Raw genomic sequence first — 19422 nt, 5'->3', positions numbered from 1 at the left:
AGCCTGTGCCCCGCTGTGTTAGTTTCCCAACATATCTTGCATAATGAAGTATCTTGCATAATGAGTAACAAGTTACATCATATTAATAAGCATATTTCCATAAAGAATATAGGATGCCCTGTCACAAAAATATAAGGCATTAATGTCAGAAATGGTTACAAGAGCAGTTACAATAAAACACTTTCTAGTAACTAAAATTTAAATTAGACTTGGTTCACTGAGAAATCCTTGCCACAAGAACATGTTGCCAGCAATAGGGCGGATCAGCTTCTCAGGTCAGAATCCCTCCTAAAGGGAAAGAGTGATAGAGAAGAATAAGAGAATGAACATCTGGGGTAGCTTTTGCTATCTCCATTTTATAATACAGTCTTCCTTGAAATGCATTATCCTGAGGGTTACTCAGAGATGAAGTTTCTTCCAGCTGTGAGGATGCAGACATGAGTGAAGAGATTCCTGGTGAAAGAGATTCCTTGATATTGTTAAAATGCAAATTGATCTGTTCCTGCCCCCTTCACTACTGAAAAAATGGTTACTTGACCAGTGAATGCCTGTCCATTTTGACATTTGGAAAGAGGTGTAAGTTTGTCCTTTGTTTTTGAGAAACTGGTTTACACACTCCCCAGACTTACCAGCTAAACACCTAGACTGTTTATTTCAGTTTGTATTCATTATTAGCTTTCAAACAATGCCTCTCAAACCGTATTTTGTACACAAAATGTTGCTGTACCATGTAGGGTGTGAATATAGATCTGCATTCAGTCACAGTATGCATTATGTTCTTCTTTGATGGTCCCTGTGGGTGCTCCGATTAGGTGTGTCAGCGCTGCTGTGCACACGGCTCGGAGATTCTTGCTAACAGTCCTTTGGCTGCCTCACATGCCGCGCTATTGCGCGATCACTCAGAATGACAGTTGCACACGCACCGTTCCCTCAATTCCTTCTTAACCGCCGCCGGCATCAGTTGCAGCTAGACTGTCTCCCTTAATCAACAGTATCTATAAAAGAAAAAAAAAAGACAACACCGGAAGAACAACAAGTGGAGCGGCGCAGGGGGCACTATCACTGCATCCCGCTTGCCCAAAGGGCAATACAGACAGGCAAACACTGTCATGGCCACACCACTGGGCTTTAAAAGGTGCACAGGGTGTGGGATCTCTTTCAAAGCAGCAGATGGACATGAACAGTGTCTGTGCTGCCTATGACAGGACCACTAGGTCAGCCACTGCCCGCACTGCCAGAAGCTTGCCCCAAGATCTAAAAAGATGAGAGATCTGCAGAGAAGACCTCTATTTACAGACCTCAATACCATGTCTGAGATGCAGCCTCCCCCACCAACTCCCAGAGATAACTCTCTAGGGGAGAAGGGCAGGAGGAGCACTACTTCACAAGGATGTGCCAGAGAGCATGACCTGGAGCGGAGCTCGAAAGGCTCCAGGTCCCCTGCTGAGCCTCAGCCTCTGAGTAACAAAAGAACTCTCAACAAAGAGGCTGACAATGCTTGACCTGAGAAGGGCTGTCAAAAGCAGGATAAAGGATCCTGCTCGAAGAGAAGCTGTGATCCCCAAACGAAGCACAGAGCCACTGGCTAGTTTTGGGCCCTCCTCGCAGTAATTTGGTGCCAGTGCAGAAGACGGTACCGATAATAAACAAGCCGGTAAGCAGCAGAGCAGCAGAATGCCGTGCTTTAACAAACGCTCGGTACCGCTGGTACTGGTGCACTTCAAAGTATCTAGGGCACAGATGAGCTCAGCTGCAGTGAATTACACAGAAATGCCTCCACTGCTCTCGGTACCAACGTACATAATGAAGGCGGACTTTGCGATAGCCTCGCCACTCTTCGGAACCAACAGCACACCAAGGCTCAGAGATTCCATGCTATCCTCGACACCAGCATCACTAATATCTGCGAGATTTAGTGATGAGGAGGAGAAGCAGATAAGGGGGTAGCACAGAGTCCCTCAACATATTACACCACAACAGCAGCAACTACAGAAGTGGCAGGTGGCACAATGGATACCTCCACCGCTTCCACCACAGTGGTCCTATTGGGATGCATGGGTGCCTGACAGAAGCCAACAAACGCAGTTTCAACAAACTCTTCAGGTACACAGGACATAGTTGGCCAACATGAACATGCAGAAACGAGCTGACTATGACCCGGTCGACCATGACAGCGAGTCATCTATGGAGGAGATAACACAGGTGTCACATATTCCTCCGAATACTTTGTATTCCACGATAGATTAACATAGTCTCCCTGTGTCACCAATCAGAGGGGATGACTTTAGAAGGTTCCAAGACCTGTTCCGGAGGGTAGTGGACACGCTTGACATAAGGCTCTCCAACATAATGCAAAACAAGCATGAACTCACAAGCATATTCCGCTTATCTCAACATACAAAGTTGGCTCTGCTGATGAACGAAGCTCTGATGGATCCGGCTAAGTCTATATGAAGGACCCCAGCATCAGTGCTTCCAATCTCAAAGAAACTGGATAAGAAGTACTATGTAGTACCTACAGGGGTTGAATTCCTCTTCTCCCACCCCTTCCCTGAATTCACTGGTAGTTGAAGCAGCCAACCAGAGGGGGAAGTAACACCAGTACCCCAGAACACCAAATCATGACAGAGACAAAAAGGATGGATACTATGGGAAAGAAGGCCTATTCATCAGCCTCCCTCCAACTGAGAATCATGAATTATGTAGCCCTGCTATCCAAATACTCGCACCAGACGTTCGAATCATTCAGTTCTTTTATTCAGTACATACCAGAAGACATAAGAGAACAGTTCGAATCAAATGTGAGGGAAGGTTCATTGATATCGTAAACAGCATTACAGGCAGCATTAGATGCAGCGGATATAGCATCCAGGTCCATGGCATCTGCAGTAGTGATGAGACGAGTATCAAGGCTGCAACTGTTGGGGTCACCTCAGGTAGGTTCAATCAAACATTGAGGATCTCTCGTTTGAGGGCACAAAGCTCTTAGTGTAGGCAACAAACTTATCCCTCCACACCTTTAAGGATTCCAGAGTGACGCTGCACATACTAGGAATTCAGCTGCCTGGAGCCAAGAGAAAATAATACAAACAACATAACCAAAGGTTCAGAGCACCACTGTATACACAAAGCAAAGGTCCTAGAAGAACAAGATACGTATGAGACAAAACCCGACAAAGACAATCAAACGAGCATACATCATCGAACCACGCACCTGCTTCGTGTCAGCAAATTTGAAGTGCTGGGCAAGGGTACAGCAGCCCCCATTCCTCCATGGCAGCCAGAGCTAGGGAAACAGATCTTCAGAAACAGACTGGCAGAATTCTACCCAGCATGGGAAACCATCACTTCGGACCAGTGAATACTAGAAATAATTCGAACCAGATACTGCATACCATTCACAGCAGTTCCACCACCCCACCCGCCTCTTCCCTGTCCCTCTTCAGGGACCCTTCTCACAAGCTGATCCTCCTGAAGAAAGCACAACGTCTCCTAAAACTAGGCACCATAGAGGAAGTGCCCAGCCTATACTGAGGGAAGGGATCTATTATCGATACTTCCTAACAGTCAAGAAATTGGGGAAGAGTGGAAGCCCATCCTAGACCTACGTGGCCTCAACCAGTTTATTAAGTATCAACGTTTAAAGATGGTTACATTTGCGAAGATCAAACCTGCTTTGGAAAAAGGGGCATGGCTATCTACCCTCAATCTTCAGGACGCATACTTCCGTGTATCAATCCACCTGGTGCACAGATAATTCCTCAGATTTACCATCAAGGACTTACACTATCAGCCTTTCCATAGTACCGAGAGTCTTTTCCAAAGTCCTCTCCATAGTGACTGCACATCTGCAAAGAAAACAAACAACCGTATTTCTGTATCTTGACGATTGCTTATCATGGCACCCAACTACGGGGACACGGAGCAGTTGGTGCATGCAATAAGAACGCTATTTGACATGCTCGGGCTCCTACTGAACTTGGACAAGTGCACTCTCACTTCTACCCAGATGCTGGAGTTTATAGGAGTGCAGCTGGACTGCACCCGTGGTATAACCTCACAACTCACCCACAGATGGGCGCGAATATGCAGCCTGGTCAAGTCTGTACAGAGCTGCCCACACACCACAGTATGCACATGCCTGCAAATACTCGGACACAGGGCCGTGTCCACATTTATAGTCCCAAACTCATGATTACATATGAGGCCATTTCAGGCATGGCGACACTCCGTGTACCGTTCCAGGAACCATCTGCTCCACAAGACACTCCATGTACACAACCGAGTCAAAGCCACCATGAACAGGTGGACAGACAGAAATATCGTCTGCATAGGACTTCTGTTTCGGCCACCAATGTCATCCATTACCATCACAATGGACGTGTCCCTGCTGGGATGGGGAGCCCATATGGGGGAGCGTGGTGTTACAGGGACAATGGACAAGCAAAGAGTCCCGGATTCACATCAATGTACTGGAGTTCAGAGCAGTGAGGACGGTGTGCTCACAACTGCTCGCTCACATACAAAACAAGGCTATGAGGATATTGTCAGACAATGTTGCAACAATATACTACATAAACAGGCAGGGGGGAGTGAGGTCTCTCAGCCTGTGAGCAGAAGCAATGAAATTATGGCAATGGTCTATTGTACACAATGTGACACTTACCACAATGCATTTGCCGGGTAAAGACAATGTACTTGTGGATACCCTCAGCAGACAATTCCCACAAAACCATGAATGGGAGATGAACAAATCCATCATTAACAACCTTTTCAGGAAATGGGGTTCCCCAATGGTGGACTTGTTTGCAACGCACATCAACGCCAAATGCCGCCTGTACTGCTCCAGGGAGGGCATTGGACCATGATATTTAGGGGATGTGTTCGTAGTCCACTGCAATTTCCCATTGTTGTATGCTTTTCCACCTATTCCTCTCATACAACAGACAGTACTAAAGATCAAACAGGATCATTTTGGTAGCCCCCAACTGGCCGAGACAGATTTGGTACCCTATTATACTTCAACTCAGATCATGGTACCTGTACAAGTTACCCCGATGACAAAGGACGCATACCACATCCCGGACTCCATACCCTCAACCTACGAGCCCGGATGCTTGCTGTCTCTCAGACAGAGAGCTAACCCTGTCTCAAAGGGTCAGAGACATCCTAATTAACTTCAGGAGACTCATGACGAGACAGACTTACCTACAGAAGTGGGTCCAGTTTGCAGTATGGAATTCAGCTCATGCATGGGGCGACAATATAAGACATACTAGAGTACATCTTCAACCTGCAGGACAAAGGACTATCAACTAGTTCCATCAACATACATCTGGCAGCTAAATGAGCACTACACCCACTGATCCAAGGGCATTCCTGTTCTTCCCATCCATCTGTTAAGAGATTTCGGAAAAGGATACAAAATCTATGTCCACCACGGAGCGACCCAGTTCCATCATGGGACTGGAACTTCATGCTTGACTCAATCATGAGACGGCTTTTTGAGCCGCTTGCAATGTGCTCACTACTCCATCTATCAATGAAAGTAGCCATTCTCGTAGCGAGAACATCAGCCAGGAGAGTATGAGAGAGAGCTGTTAACGGTGTTCCACAAAGACAAGGTTGTCCTCAGAACTGACCCAAAATTCCTTCCCAAGATACTTACCTCATTCCATTGTAACGAATCGATATACCTACCTGCGCTCTTCCCAAAACCACATGAGGACAGCGCTACACACGCTGGATATACGCACAGCATTAGCCTTCTACCTGGACTGTACTTCCACCAAACACCCAGACTATTTGTGTCATGCATGAGTAGGTCCAGAGGTCAACCTGTTTCCAGACAGCAAATATCCAAATGGATCTCTGCATGCATACAGCTGTTCTACTCCCAGAAACACAGACAGCCACTAATAGTCGTATGGGTGCATTCCACAAGATCAGTGTCTATCACTACTGCTTTCCTTAAAGGTCTACCCATAGACATTATTTGCAGAGCAGCAACATGGCCTTCGGCCAATACTTTGACACAACATTACTCAATTCAGACCTTTGAGGACACAAACACTAGATTTGGACGTGCGGTATTATCCAATATCCAATCCTGCATCACAGAGCGCCCACCTAAGCAGGAACGCTGCTGCATAGTCACCTAAGTGAAGCATCCACAGTGACCCTCAAAGAAGAAGAGAAGGTTACTTACCTTGTACAGTAAGTGGAGTTCTTCGAGATGTGTCACCATGGGTGTGTCTAGACTACATGCCTCCTTCGACGGAGGCATGTAGATTAGCCAGATCGGAAGAGGGAAATGAAGCCGCGATTAAAATAATCGCGGCTTCATTTAAATTTAAATGGCTGCCCCGATCTGCCGATCAGCTGTTTGTCGGCAGATCGGGGGAGTCTGGACGCGATGCCCCGACAAAGAAGCCTTTCTTCATCGACACAGGTAAGCCTGGTTTCACGAGGCTTACCTGTGTCGATGAAGAAAGGCTTCTTTGTCGGGGCATCGCGTCCAGACTCCCCCGGTCTGCCGACAAACAGCTGATCGGCAGATCGGGGCAGCCATTTAAATTTAAATGAAGCCGCGATTATTTTAATCGCGGCTTCATTTCCCTCTTCCGATCTGGCTAATCTACATGCCTCCGTCGAAGGAGGCATGTAGTCTAGACACACCCCATGTGTGCTCCACATCCTCCTTCCTCCCCTCTGATACGGGCTAGGAGTGTCCAGCTTAGAGAAGGAACGGAGGGAATGGCTGCTGGCATGTGTGCAACTGTCATTCCAAATGATTGTGCAATAGTGCAGCTTGAGCCAGTGACTGGAGGACTGCCAGCAAGAATCTCCAGGCCATGTGCACAGCGGCACTAACACACCTAAGTGGAGCACCGATGGGAACACATCTTGTAGATCTCCAGTTATTGCACAAGGTGAGTAACCTTCCCATATTTATTAATGTGACTCTTTGAGCCATTCTACTTTTCCCAAATTAGTCCTTTTTTTTTGCTGCCAGAGCCTTTCTTATTTTCTGATTCTTGCATATCTCTCAATCCTGAATCCTTGAATCAGTCACTAGTCCTTTTGATAGAAGGGGATTAAATAAGCTTCTGCTTAGAGCTGTTCATGTGCCTTCCAGAGGCCTCACAATTAGTGCTGCATAGCTTGCCCTGATCATCTGGAATGCTTACAGCATTCTTGAAGGCCAGCCTGACTGTAATGTGTAATACTCCAACCTCTGCTAGTCAATGCAGTGAGAAATAGTGCCCAGAAATTGTGTATACCTGCGTATGTGGTATTATTGTTAGTTTATTGTGCCAACAAGTAGTTTTTTAATCCCATAAATGCACCTTTGTAGTGTTCTTAAAGAAATACAATGGATTTTTTTTGTAGCAGCAGCAGCTGTAAAAGTGCATAGTAGAGCATTTTAGGCACATGCATAAAGCACATAAGGTTATTTACTATGAGATTTATATCTATTTATTATAATCCTTTTTACTTTTGTGATTAACCAAAAAGTTAAAGTAGGGGAGCATCATATCTCCAGAGAGAACAACATTCCCAAAGTAGATAAGAGAATGGAATGTTTTATGATTGACAAAGCCAGCTGTCTAGTGCTTTCAGGTTTGCTGTGGTGACTGCTTAAAAATCAGTCATTAGGGCAGTATATTGAAAAGGTAGAAAGGCTTACAATCAGGACATACCTTCATTTTTATAGTCCGGTTTGTCTATCTGAACACCTGTCTATGCAGTTTTACTCACAAGCAGCTTTTTCTGGTTTATTAGTTTTACCAGTTGTTCATAAAAGCACAATATATTTCTTTTATCTTTCTTTATTGGTTAATGTCTCCACAGCAGAGTAGATCACACTAAAGATAATCAGTGAAACAACACAGTAATGTGTACACTGAGCTGTACATCAGCAAAAAACCTCCCTATTAAATAGCTATAAAGTATTTTCAAAGCAAAATAAGCTTTTGCTCCTAAGAGTAGCTTCTCTTTATCAGAAATCTGGGAATTGTACTGAGATGAAGAGTTGGCTTAATTTTTAAGCGACTCTCAGTAACTCCAATTCCCTCAACAGTATAGTGCATTCTGAATGGAAGGAAGACTTTCAAGTAGGAATAAGGGATCTTCCGGAAAAGGGCTTATTTTCCGCAAGATCCCGTCTAGACTGGTGCTTTTCTCCGGCAAAACCCCGAGCCGGAAAAAAGCGGCAGCTATGTTCATGCAAATGCCACGGGGGATATTTAAATCCCCTGTGGAATTTGCAATTCCGAAGTGTCTCATTAGCATCCCTTTTCCGGAAAGGGGTGCCAGTGTAGACACAGCCTCCCTGTCTACAGTACGTTCTTTATCCCAAGCATTTCAAGTTTGAAAAACTCTAGAATGCTGTTGTTCACCTCTGGATGCTTCCCTTACCATGAACACCTGTGTACATTTAATAATTTGCAGTTTATACAGCCAAACTGTCATGAAACATACTAGGGATGTCATTGTGTACTGTAGACAATTACGTGATTAACCGATAAGCCTGGGCTTATCAGTTGATCTTATCAACTACATGCATTTTCTCCCATCCCCACCTGTTGCCTCTGTATCAGAGGCAGCAAGAGGAACTTGAGCCAGTGCCCATGAGAATCCGACCTTAATTAGGCTCCCCACAAGCATTAGATCTGCATGCCCCCAGTTTCTCTGATAGAAAGGCAGCAGCGTGGAGGGGAAGGGGACAGGCTGGAGCCTATACATATAGGGAGCCATCTTTCAAGCAGGCTCTGTTTGCGTGCCTACTGTGCAGACCTGCCTCTCCCGCCTTTGCTGCTTCCTATAGAGGCGGGGGAGGTGATAGGCAGGAGCTGGTGCTGGGGAAAGCTGGTTTAAAAGCAGATTTCCCCCCCGCCCCCAGCACCAGCTCTCCGGTGTCACCTTTTCCTTCCCCCCCCCTTTCCCCAAGCCCCACGTGTTGCTGCTTCCTCTTGGAGCAGGGGGAGGGTGCTGTGAAGCAGCCTCTGTCTGTGGCAGCCCGCGCTCCCCCCAGACAAAGGCTGCTCCACATCCCACAGAGCAGTCTCTGTTTGCAGCAAGCTGGGCCTGCCACAGACAGAGGCTCCTCTGTGGCAGCAGCCTCTGTCCGTGGGGAGCTCAGACCCCCCCCCACGGACAGGGGCTGCAGCCACCCTTCGCTGCTGCCTCTTATACAGCAGGGTGGCAGACAGTCGGTGTGAGATGGGAGCTGATTTTTAAACTGACTCCTGTAGCGGACCAGCTGCACCTGCCACCTGCACTGCTGCTTCTGATAGAGAGGCAGCAGTGCAGGGTGACAAGGGGCTCCCTGGGAGTGGGGCTGGGAGTGTACTGACTGCTGGCCCCGTTCCCGGAGACTATCAAGTAGCCATGTAACCACTAAGATTACATGCAGTTATTTGACTATTCAATTACACGATATCTAACATTCCTAAAACAAACAGAATAAACAAAATTGTCATCTTATTGTGGCTTCTTATTATGGGTCCTTCATAAAATTATTAGTACCTCTCATGGAAATGACTCAACTTTTTCCAAAACAAGTAGGACTACATTGGAGTTTCTATAATGCTTCCATTTTTTTTTCTCTTCAGTGTACAGGATGGACCTCCTGGTCCAGCACCCTCGGGTCCTCACTAGTCCCAGCTGAGGGATTTTGTCGGACCAGGGGAAATCATATCTGGCCCCTCAACTACCGCCTCTTTCCCCCCTCCCGCCCACGCTAGACCAGCTGCAGGCCCTGCTGCCCGGCTGGTTCCCCCCTCTCCTTCCTCCTGCTATGCTGTGCAACCCAATTTGCTGAGTAGCCCAGCTAGGGCATACTGGGCAGCCTAGCTGAGCAGCCCCACTGCAGTGTATCAGTCCCAGCTCCTCCGGGTAGCCCAGCTGGGATGCGCTGAGCAGCCTAGCTGAGCAGTCCCGCTGCGACGCGCCGGGCTCCCAACCCCGGCAGGCAGCCCCACTGGGGCACACCCAGCTTCTTAGCTATGGGAATCTAGCCAGTGGGGCCAGGAGTCAGCTTGCTACCTACAACCCTGCCAGTTCGCAGAACTCCTAGGTTCCAGTGCTCCCCTGGGATTCTCTGGTCCTGGAACATCCATGGTCTTGCTGTACCATGGATGTTGCTGGAACAAAGAGTCCCCATTTGCAAAGGTTCAACTTATAGTTATTGACTGTACTCCCAGTTTGCTTGTGATAGATCTAAAACTTGTGTTGCCTGCTTCCAGGACTTGTGCTGAATTGCAGGGAGATAGGCCGTGGTAAAGGGGACTGTTTCTCTAATAGTGAGCCTAGCTCATCAATCTTCATATTTTACCACTCTTGGTATGGCACTTGATAGCGTAAGTTAAGTGTTACAGGGCATTGGGTTAAAGACACTGATGTTTGGTTAGTGACAAGGCACTGATTTAGGACATGATTTTGCAGATTTATACCAGTGAATGATCTCAGATACGTCAGTGAGACTGGCCATGTGAATAAAGGCTCCCTTACTTATTTAGTTCTGCTTCCTTCTGTTTCAAACAACTATTACATTGTAATGGAATTTGGTTTTTGCACAGGAAATTTGAAATAGTTCTCCTAATTATTCTACATACAAGACATTTGTGATCTTCTTTCCAGTATGAAACATTCAGAACAGAAGAAGAAGAGAGAATAAAAGCCCAAGGACAAGATGTCAGATCATCAGTATATTTCATGAAGCAAACCATCAACAATGCTTGTGGAACGATTGGGCTTATTCATGCTATTGCAAACAACAGAGAGAAAATGAACTTTGGTAAGTATGTTCTCTTAATAGACTTAATTTTTGGAAGGTAGGTGGCACAATACACCTTTTATATTAATGAAAGCTCTTTAAAAGATGCAAGTAGAAATTTAGTTTGTCTTGTCTTAATTATACAGCAGCAATACAGCACAATTTTTTGTTAGATGGTATAGATTAAGGCATTTTAGTAATTCCAAGGACACTAAAACAACATATAGTTAAGGGAATGAAATATAACTCCACATTCAAAGTAGTGGATACCATATTAATATTTCACACCATAATAAGAGTCTAAATTCAAATTGTTTTATTCTTGTATGTAGTGGAATAGAATGTGTTGCTTTTCGGATTTTAGTCTTTCTCTAAATGGAAATACACTCAGTATACCTTGTGTAACAAGGTTTTTAACAAAGTATTAGTCCAGAGGAAAAGGAAAGAATAAATAATACAAATCGAAATTGTTCTTTGTTATAACCTTTCAGTTTTCATCTAATGCTCTAACTTGTTGAGAATGGAAAGAGGAATGGAGTGATTTATTAATTTTTTTGTATTTATTTTTAAGAATCAGATTCTACATTGAAAAAATTCTTGGCGGATTCGTTATCAATGAGCCCTGAAGAGCGAGCCAAATATTTAGAAACCTATGAAGTTAGTATCTTTTTTTTTAAATATGATAGAATTATCAGCAGAAATAGTCCTGATCCTGTGTCATGGTCCAGCAAACACTGATGTACTTAAATAGTCCCATTGTGGAAATGGGATTGCTCACATGTTTAAAGTTAAGCATGTGCTGAAATGCTTTCACAGATTAAGACATTAATGCTTTATTGTAAATGTCACTTGCTACTACAGATTGGACTTCCCTGGTCTCATACTTTTGGGACTTGACTAGTCCCGGATGAGGGACTTTGCCAGACCAGGGGAAAGTCATTTATGGTCCTCCTGCCACTAGCACCCTCCAGCCCTGGCCTGACTGAAGGCCTCCCAGCCAGTTCCCCCTCGTCACTGACCCCCACTGTCCTGTCAGGCTGCCCCTCTACCTTTGCATGCAGCAGCCCCATTACATCCATGCAGCAGGCTTCTGCTGCAGCAACCGGCAGCCCCGCCGCCCCCACGCACCAGGCTCTCGGTGCAGTGCCTGGCTCCTGGTGCCGTGCTAGGCAGCCCTGGTGCTTCTGTGTGCTGGGCTCTTGCTGCTTTACTACCGTGAATAGGGCTTCCACTGCCCTGCCAGGAAGCTCTGCTGCCGCATGTCAGGCTGCCAGGCGCTAGCTCTCCATTGGGATTCTCTGGTCTCTTCTGGACCAGAGTTTCAACATGGAGTGGGGAATTAGTAATCTCACTAACATGTAGATGGTTTTAAAAACTTTACATGAAACAGCATTACAGTTATTTTAAGCATTTTAAAAGTTTAGTTTTAAAAGGCGGTTTTATCTTCTTTTTTTTTTTAATTGAGATCTTGGGGTTAGTTAATTTCTAATCAATACTTCTAATAGTTACAACCCTAAAAGTCATACACTATAGTATATGGCATAGGTTCAGTGACTTCCATAGGCTACAAGTTAAAATGAAGAGTGTGGAATGAGTCTTTTAATGCTTGCTATTTTGAGAAATCTTTTTTTTTTTTTTGTGTTTTGTGGGGGGATTTTTTGGTTTGAAATCTAATACGTTATTCTAATTTCAGGCTATTCGTGTTACTCATGAATCCAGTGCCCATGAAGGTCAGACTGAGGTACTCCATTTTTTAATTTTGTTAATTTTATGAACATAATACTGTGAAGAATGTTTCAAATTATAATTATAATATGCAGAGATGTCTGCAGATTCAGTCAGCTTCCAACATCTCTAAGAAGAGGGAACTGGTTTCTGATTAAGCCAAAGCAGGAAGTATGAATAAAATACAGAATTACAGGTGGAAAAGCATTTCTTGTACTTAATCAGGTAAAAATAGGCTACTTGAAATTGTGGGTACAGACTTGGTTGCCTATAGCACAGTCTGCAAAGGTTTAGTTTTTCAGGTATAGGAAAATAAAGGTTTTCTGGATTACATAGCTGGTTACTTAGCAAAAGTCTATCTTCTGAATTCAGGCTTCTGGGAGAACCAGAAGTTCTTCCTAAATAGTATTTATCATTAATAAAATAGCTTTTATTACAGTTTTTGAAAAAAAGGAAAAATTGGTGCCAGATATCTCTCTCACAAATAAGCAAAAAAACAAAAACAAAAAACCAACCAAACAAAAAAAACCTTGTTAAAAATCTCTTGTCACCACTTTACTATACCAAATTCCAAAAACAACTTTCCAAAGCAAAGAACAAGATTCAGACTTACTCCCAAAATAACGTTACTAAAACAGATGGGGGTGGGAGGGTAGTGAGCCCGCAGGGAAGAGCTTTTAATGCGAAGTGGCCACTGAGCACAACTGCACCCCTAAAGAGAGTGGCCAGCAGAGCCGGGGCTCTAGCATCTTGCCTGCCACCAGGCTGAGTAAATAGCCATCCTGCCCCAAATCTCTCCTCCCCCCTTTTCCCCCAAGACCTTGGCCACTGTGCTGGTGGGGAGGAGGAGGGAAGGCCCCAATGACCAAGAGTGGTTAGGGGCCAGAAGGTCCCTGGCAGCTGGGGGCAGGCGAGAAAGCTTCACCAGATAGGACCCCCCTGTGCTGAGCCCCTTCTCACCATCCAGCCCTCATGCCCCAACCGCAAGACCCTGCCCTGATTTCTGCACCCCTTACACTGCCAGTTCCCTGCCCTGAAGGACGTGGGCAATTCTGGGTAAGTCTTCCAGTAAATATAAATTCATTTTACACACAAAAGCAGGAGAATCATACTCCAAGCTCATAGTATAAACATAGCCTAAGAGAGAAGTATGAGTGTGCAGATCATTTTTTTTTGATAATCTGAGCTGAAGAGCATCAAAAACAGTTAAGGTTGTCACAGAGGAAAGCACTGAATCTGAAACCACCATTTTTTTTTTTTTTTTAAACTATGGATACATATTGTACATGAGAAGAAAATAGCCTATAACAGTACAGAAAACCAAGTGGTGGGAGCTTTAATGGTGTTAGCAAGGAGTTGTAAAATGAATGTTTGGAAGAGATCTGTAGAAGGTTTAAGAGAAAATATGAATAGCAGAATCATATTTTAAACAAAATTCAAGAGTGTGCAAAGATCGTCTTAGAGAAACAAAACAGTGAGATCTGGTGATGGAATGAAAATATTTCTGAAGGAAAAAGAAATTGCAACAAATAGTGCTAAGCAACATTCCAGCAGGATTTTTCAGCCATATAAAAAGCCAAAAAGATAGCAACCACTAAGCCAAAAGACAGGAAAGGTTTATTTGACCATTTTGAATCGAAGGTAGGTGAGAGAGAAATGTATAAACTAAAAAGGGCCTGGGATAAGAGAACTGAAGACATTAGTGAGATCAAAACTACTAAATATACATTTAGAACAACATTAATGAGAACCAGATTGAAGAACAGTGGAGAAATTACTTGAAAAAGTTTTATGAATGAAGAGAATCCAAGAGAACAATGATGTGCAATTAAAATCAAACCAGATCCAGAAGTAGCACAGAAGCATTGGGTAACCTGAAAAATAATTCTGTACCTTGGTGGCATGCCAACAGAAGTGAAGAAGGATTGAACATATCACCACAACAGTTTAATTCCATAATGAACATTAGGATGATGTTTCATGCTTGGAGAAGAATGGAATACCAATACTTAAGAAGAAAGCAGACATACCAAGACTGGGGTAACTGCTGCAACATTAAACTTGTGAACCACACAACGAAGACTTGGGCAAAAGCTATGGATAAGAAAGTATAAAAAGAACTAAAGATGAGTGGCATTCAGTTTGGATTTTCTTGCCAGGGAGGTCAACAATGAATGCAGTCTTAAATCTTAAGAGTGTGTTATCAAAGCAGTTATTGGGTCATGTATGAGAATGAAATAGATGCCTGAAGGCCATAAGTAAGGAGTAAATGGATTCTAGTAATACAATAGTGCAGGCATGTCCAAAGTCCGGCCCGCGGGCCAAATGCGGCCCGCGGTCGGATTTAATACGGCCCCCCGCTTCTCCCGGCTCCCCGGTGTTTTTTTAACTGGCGCGCTCAGCGCGCCGCTTCAGGCCGCCGCCGCCGCAGTCCCAAACCCTGCCCCTGCACTCCGCTTTGGGGCTGAGAGTGCAGGGACAGCCCCCGCTTCCTCCCCCTCTCCTGGCTCCCCGGCGCTCCTCTGACTGGCGCCGCTTCCGGCCGCGCCGCCGCCGTCCATGGCGGCCGCTGCGGTCCTAAAGTCCTCCATGTAGGGCACGTCCGCAGCCCCGCTCCCCCGCTTGGCTACGGGTTCGCCCTGCCCCCGGGCCGCCGTGAGGCCAGCGTGCCCTGCGCTCTCCGCCCGCCTCTGACCCTGCAAGCCCTCTACCTTGGGGCTGAGAGTGCAGGGACGGACTCCGCAGCTGCTGAGATCAGGGACGGACTCCGCAGCTGCTCAAGCTCAGTATCTGTGATTGGCCCTGCGCACTGTCAGCTTCCTGGCGGGCTCAGGCACGTGGAGCTGCGAACATTAGAGACTTCGCCACAAACGGGCTCAGGCACGTGGAGCTCATCATTAGAGACTTCGCCACAAACAGCCACAAAGGCAAGAGAATTCTTGTTGGGCAGTGTATTAGTGCAGTGTATTACTTGGGCAGTGTATTAAACCTCTGGCACTGCGCTCACATGATCCCTTCCCCTTCTGGTCAATTTAAAAAAATGGCGACTGTAAATAAGAGAAGGAAAGTTGACAGTGAGGGCCGCCGCTTCCAGGACAGGTGGAAAGTGGAATATTTCTTCACTGAAATAGAGAATCACTGTGTTTGTCTGACATGCCAAGAGACTGTGGCTGTTTATAAGGAATTTAATGTCAAGAGACACTACCAGTCGAGACATAGCACATACGACAAGCTTACAGGGCACGACCGCAGTGAAAAGTTGAAGCAACTTGAAGCTGTTTTAATGTCACAACAGAAATTTTTCATAAGAGCCCGTGAGTCAAATGAAAATGCCACAAGGGCGAGCTATGAGGTGGCAATGTTAATTGCTAAAAATTGCAAATCTTTTGCTGAGGGTGACTTTATCAAAGAATGCGTTATGAAAATGGTTGAGAATATCTGTCCCGAGAAGAAGCAAGAGTTTGCCAACATTTGCCTGGCTCGTAACACTGTAGCACGGAGAATTGAAGAGATTTCATCAGATATTAAGAGACAGTTGACATCCAAAGGAGTGGATTTTGACTTCTTTTCAATAGCCTGTGATGAAAGCACGGACCTATCTGACACAGCTCAGTTGCTGATTTTTATGAGAGGGGTGGACGATGAAATGAATGTGACTGAAGAGCTACTTGACCTCCAGAGCCTTACGGACCAAACAAGAGGAAAAGATTTATTTGTTTCTGTTAGTTCCGCCATAGATGACATGAAACTGCCTTGGAACAAAGTTACTGGGATTATTACTGATGGGGCACCTGCCATGGTTGGTGAACGAAGTGGATTATCAACCCTAATCTGTAACAAGGTGATCGAAGAAGGAGGCAAAGCTATTAAACTCCATTGTATCATTCATCAACAAGTTCTCTGTGCTAAACATCTCAAATATGATCATGTTATGAAACCGGTGCTAAAGACTATTAATTTTATTCGCTCTAAAGCCCTGTGCCACCGCCAGTTTAAACAGTTTCTACTGGACATCCAGGCTGAATACGAAGATGTTTTATATCACAACGATGTAAGATGGCTCAGTCGGGGGTCTGCACTGCAGCGTTTCTACTCTCTCAGAAAGGAAATCGGAGAATTCTTGGAAACAAAGGGACAACCAATGCGAGAACTATCTGATCCTATTTGGCTGGCTGATTTGGGGTTTCTAGTTGACATAACAAAGCATCTGAATGTACTGAACACGAGTCTTCAGGGGAAAGATGCAGCGGTGAACCAGCTTTATTCACACCTCAAAGCCTTTGGGACAAAGCTGCAACTTTTCATAAGGCAGTTGTCACAAACACAGCCCAATACCATACATTTTTCAGCGTTGCAGGAAATAATGAACAGTTTTCCACAGGACAATATCAGTGCGCAAACGAGCAGGTATGCAGCAGACATTGCATCTCTGGCTGGGGAGTTTAAACGGCGCTTTCAGGACTTTGCAGCTATTGAAAAGGAGATCAGCCTTTTCTCCTCTCCATTCTCTGTTGACCCCGAGGATGCTCCAGATCAGCTGCAGCTCGAGCTCATTGAGCTGCATTGTGACAGCGAGTTACGCAGTCGTCACCAACAGCTCTCTCTTGTGAACTTTTACCGCCAACTGGATAAGAGCCGGTTTCAAGAGATTCGAACATTGGCTAAGAAAATGCTGAGCTTGTTTGGCTCAACATATATGTGTGAGAAGACATTCTCTGCTATGAACTTTAACAAGAACCGCGTGAGGACAAGACTAAGTGACTCTCACCTGCGTGACATTTTGCGCATCAAAACCACTGCCTTTGAACCAGACCTAGCCTATGTACTGCAATCCAGATCTCAGTTTCACCCTTCACATTAGTGTAGGCAAGTTTTTTTTTTTTTTCAATTGAGATGAATACATTGTAAAATCTCAGTTAATGTCTAAATCAGTTATAAATATATTTGGACACAACATGTATAGTTGGTGTTATGTCGTTTGCCGTTTGCAATAAACTTTGCATAAAATAGTTAATTTGCATTTAATTTTAATGGTTCAAAGAATGTCAGGCAAAATGGTCGGCCCTCACGCATGTTCACTTCATCAAATCTGGCCCTCTTTGAAAAAAGTTTGGACACCCCTGCAATAGTACATTAGGGCTCTGCAGTAAGCACCTTTTTGTTCACAGTTTGATGCTTGCTGCACTTACAGAAAATATCCAGAGAATGGCACCCTGGTGTGTGCTTCTTACAGATTTATGTGCATGTTGGGGAAAGCAAAGAGGAAGTGGAAGAAGATTCAGAAATATGGGGGGGGGGGGGTGCTTAAACAGCATGAAATCAGTAGAAATAGGACAGAGTATAAGATTTTAGATTCAGTTAAATCTTTCATTAAAACAAAACTGAAGGAACAGCTACTATCAGTTGCAGAAGCTGAAGTGCCTAGGCTTGATAGTACAGATGAAATTAACAACAAATGAATAAGCAGAAAGGCATGTATTAAATGGAGAAAAGTGAGTGAATTCATTTTTAATATAATGCCTGTCAAACTGAAAATAAGATACAAGATGGTAATTGGGTCTGCACTTTTGTATGGCTCCAAATGCTGGGCATGAATGAAGAGGCAGGAGAAGATCTTGAATACAGTGGAAATGAAAAGGCTATTATGGATGCTTGGAGCTAACAGGATAGACTGTTAGGAACAAATGAGTTAGGGGAAGTGTGAAGACGATACCAATTATAGAAATGTTGATGAAATCCAGACTTGTGTGGTTTGGGCATGTGAAAAGAAGGTCAGAAGAATATATAGGAAATAGGGTGTTAGAAGTAGAAGGTAGGAGAAGGGCTGGAAGATGCATACTAGATGGCAGGATGCTATACAAAAGGATTTGATTAGCTGCCAATTTTCTGAGAAACTGCTTCAAGAAAAAACGTAAACAACAAATGGTCTGGTAGCACTTTAAAGACTAACAAAACATGTAGATAGTATCATGAGCTTTCGTGGGCATAGCCCATTTCTTCAGATGACCAGAGTGTTGGATGTCCAGAACCAAAAATAAGGGAGAGGGGAGGTGAAAGAGGAAAAAAATGGGTTGGGGGGGGGGGGGAGAGGTACTGGATATGTAAGTATCAAAGGAAAAGCCGAGCAGCATGTAACAGGCAAAACTGATAGTATGAGCACCTAAAGACTGGATAGTTAGAAGCAGATACAAACCATTAGTTAGCAATTAGAGGAAGAGTACTGACACCAGATTCTACACAAAGAACCATTGGCACCTTCATTGGTTGGTTGGTAGATAATGCCCAGCCATCCTGGTATCTCAATTCAGACCATTGGTATGAGAATTAAACTTGTGAATGAATTGTAGTTCCAATCCTACCCTGTGTATTTGGCTTGTGGAATTGGTCTGTAACAAAACAGTAATGTGAAGATCTCTTAATGAGTGACCAGGCAGATTAAAGTGTTCGCCAGCAGGTTTCTGTATGTTCCCTTTATAGATATCTGATTTGTGTCCATTGATTCTTTTCCGTAAGGACTGTCCAGTTTGTCCAATATATAATGCAGTGGGGCATTGCTGGCATTTGATGGCATAGATCACATTACTGGATGTGCAGTTAAATGAGCCTCTGATTTGGTGGCATAAGTGATGAATTCTCTTGTATAGATATGTGGGCAGAGTTGGGACCAGGGCTGATGGGAGGGGTGGGTTCCTGGATGATTATGATGTAGTTGTGTAGCATGGTTACTGGAAAGAATTTCTTTCAGGTTGGAAGCGTTGTTTGCAATAGGCCTTTCCCCCAAGGACTCTTGAGAGTGAGGGATCATTTTCCAAGATAGGTTGTAGATTGTGGATAATGCGTTGGAGGGGTTTAGGTTGCGGACTGTAGGTAATGACAAATGGAATTCTGTTGTTTTCTCTTTTGGGTCTGTCTTGAAG

General features: G+C 44.6%; 1 protein-coding gene across 5 annotated transcripts in view; it reads left to right on the top strand.

Annotated features, from left to right (window-relative positions):
- Nucleotides 1-19422, top strand: part of UCHL3 (ubiquitin C-terminal hydrolase L3) — a 56606-nt gene that overhangs the window by 16350 nt on the left and 20834 nt on the right. For all 5 annotated transcript variants that reach the window (XM_075918887.2, XM_089775438.1, XM_075918888.2 and 2 more), the window contains exons 3-5: nucleotides 10645-10801; nucleotides 11352-11437; nucleotides 12474-12521. In XM_075918887.2, coding sequence (XP_075775002.1) covers nucleotides 10645-10801; nucleotides 11352-11437; nucleotides 12474-12521 — 291 coding nt within the window. The remainder of the gene's footprint in view (nucleotides 1-10644; nucleotides 10802-11351; nucleotides 11438-12473; nucleotides 12522-19422) is intronic.

The sequence above is a fragment of the Pelodiscus sinensis genome, chromosome 1, assembly GCF_052426305.1.
Source record: "Pelodiscus sinensis isolate ZL-2025 chromosome 1, ASM5242630v1, whole genome shotgun sequence".
NCBI classification, from domain to species: domain Eukaryota; kingdom Metazoa; phylum Chordata; order Testudines; family Trionychidae; genus Pelodiscus; species Pelodiscus sinensis.
The sequence above is the reverse complement of the archived record's forward strand: the minus strand, read 5'-3'. Positions and strand labels throughout refer to the sequence as shown.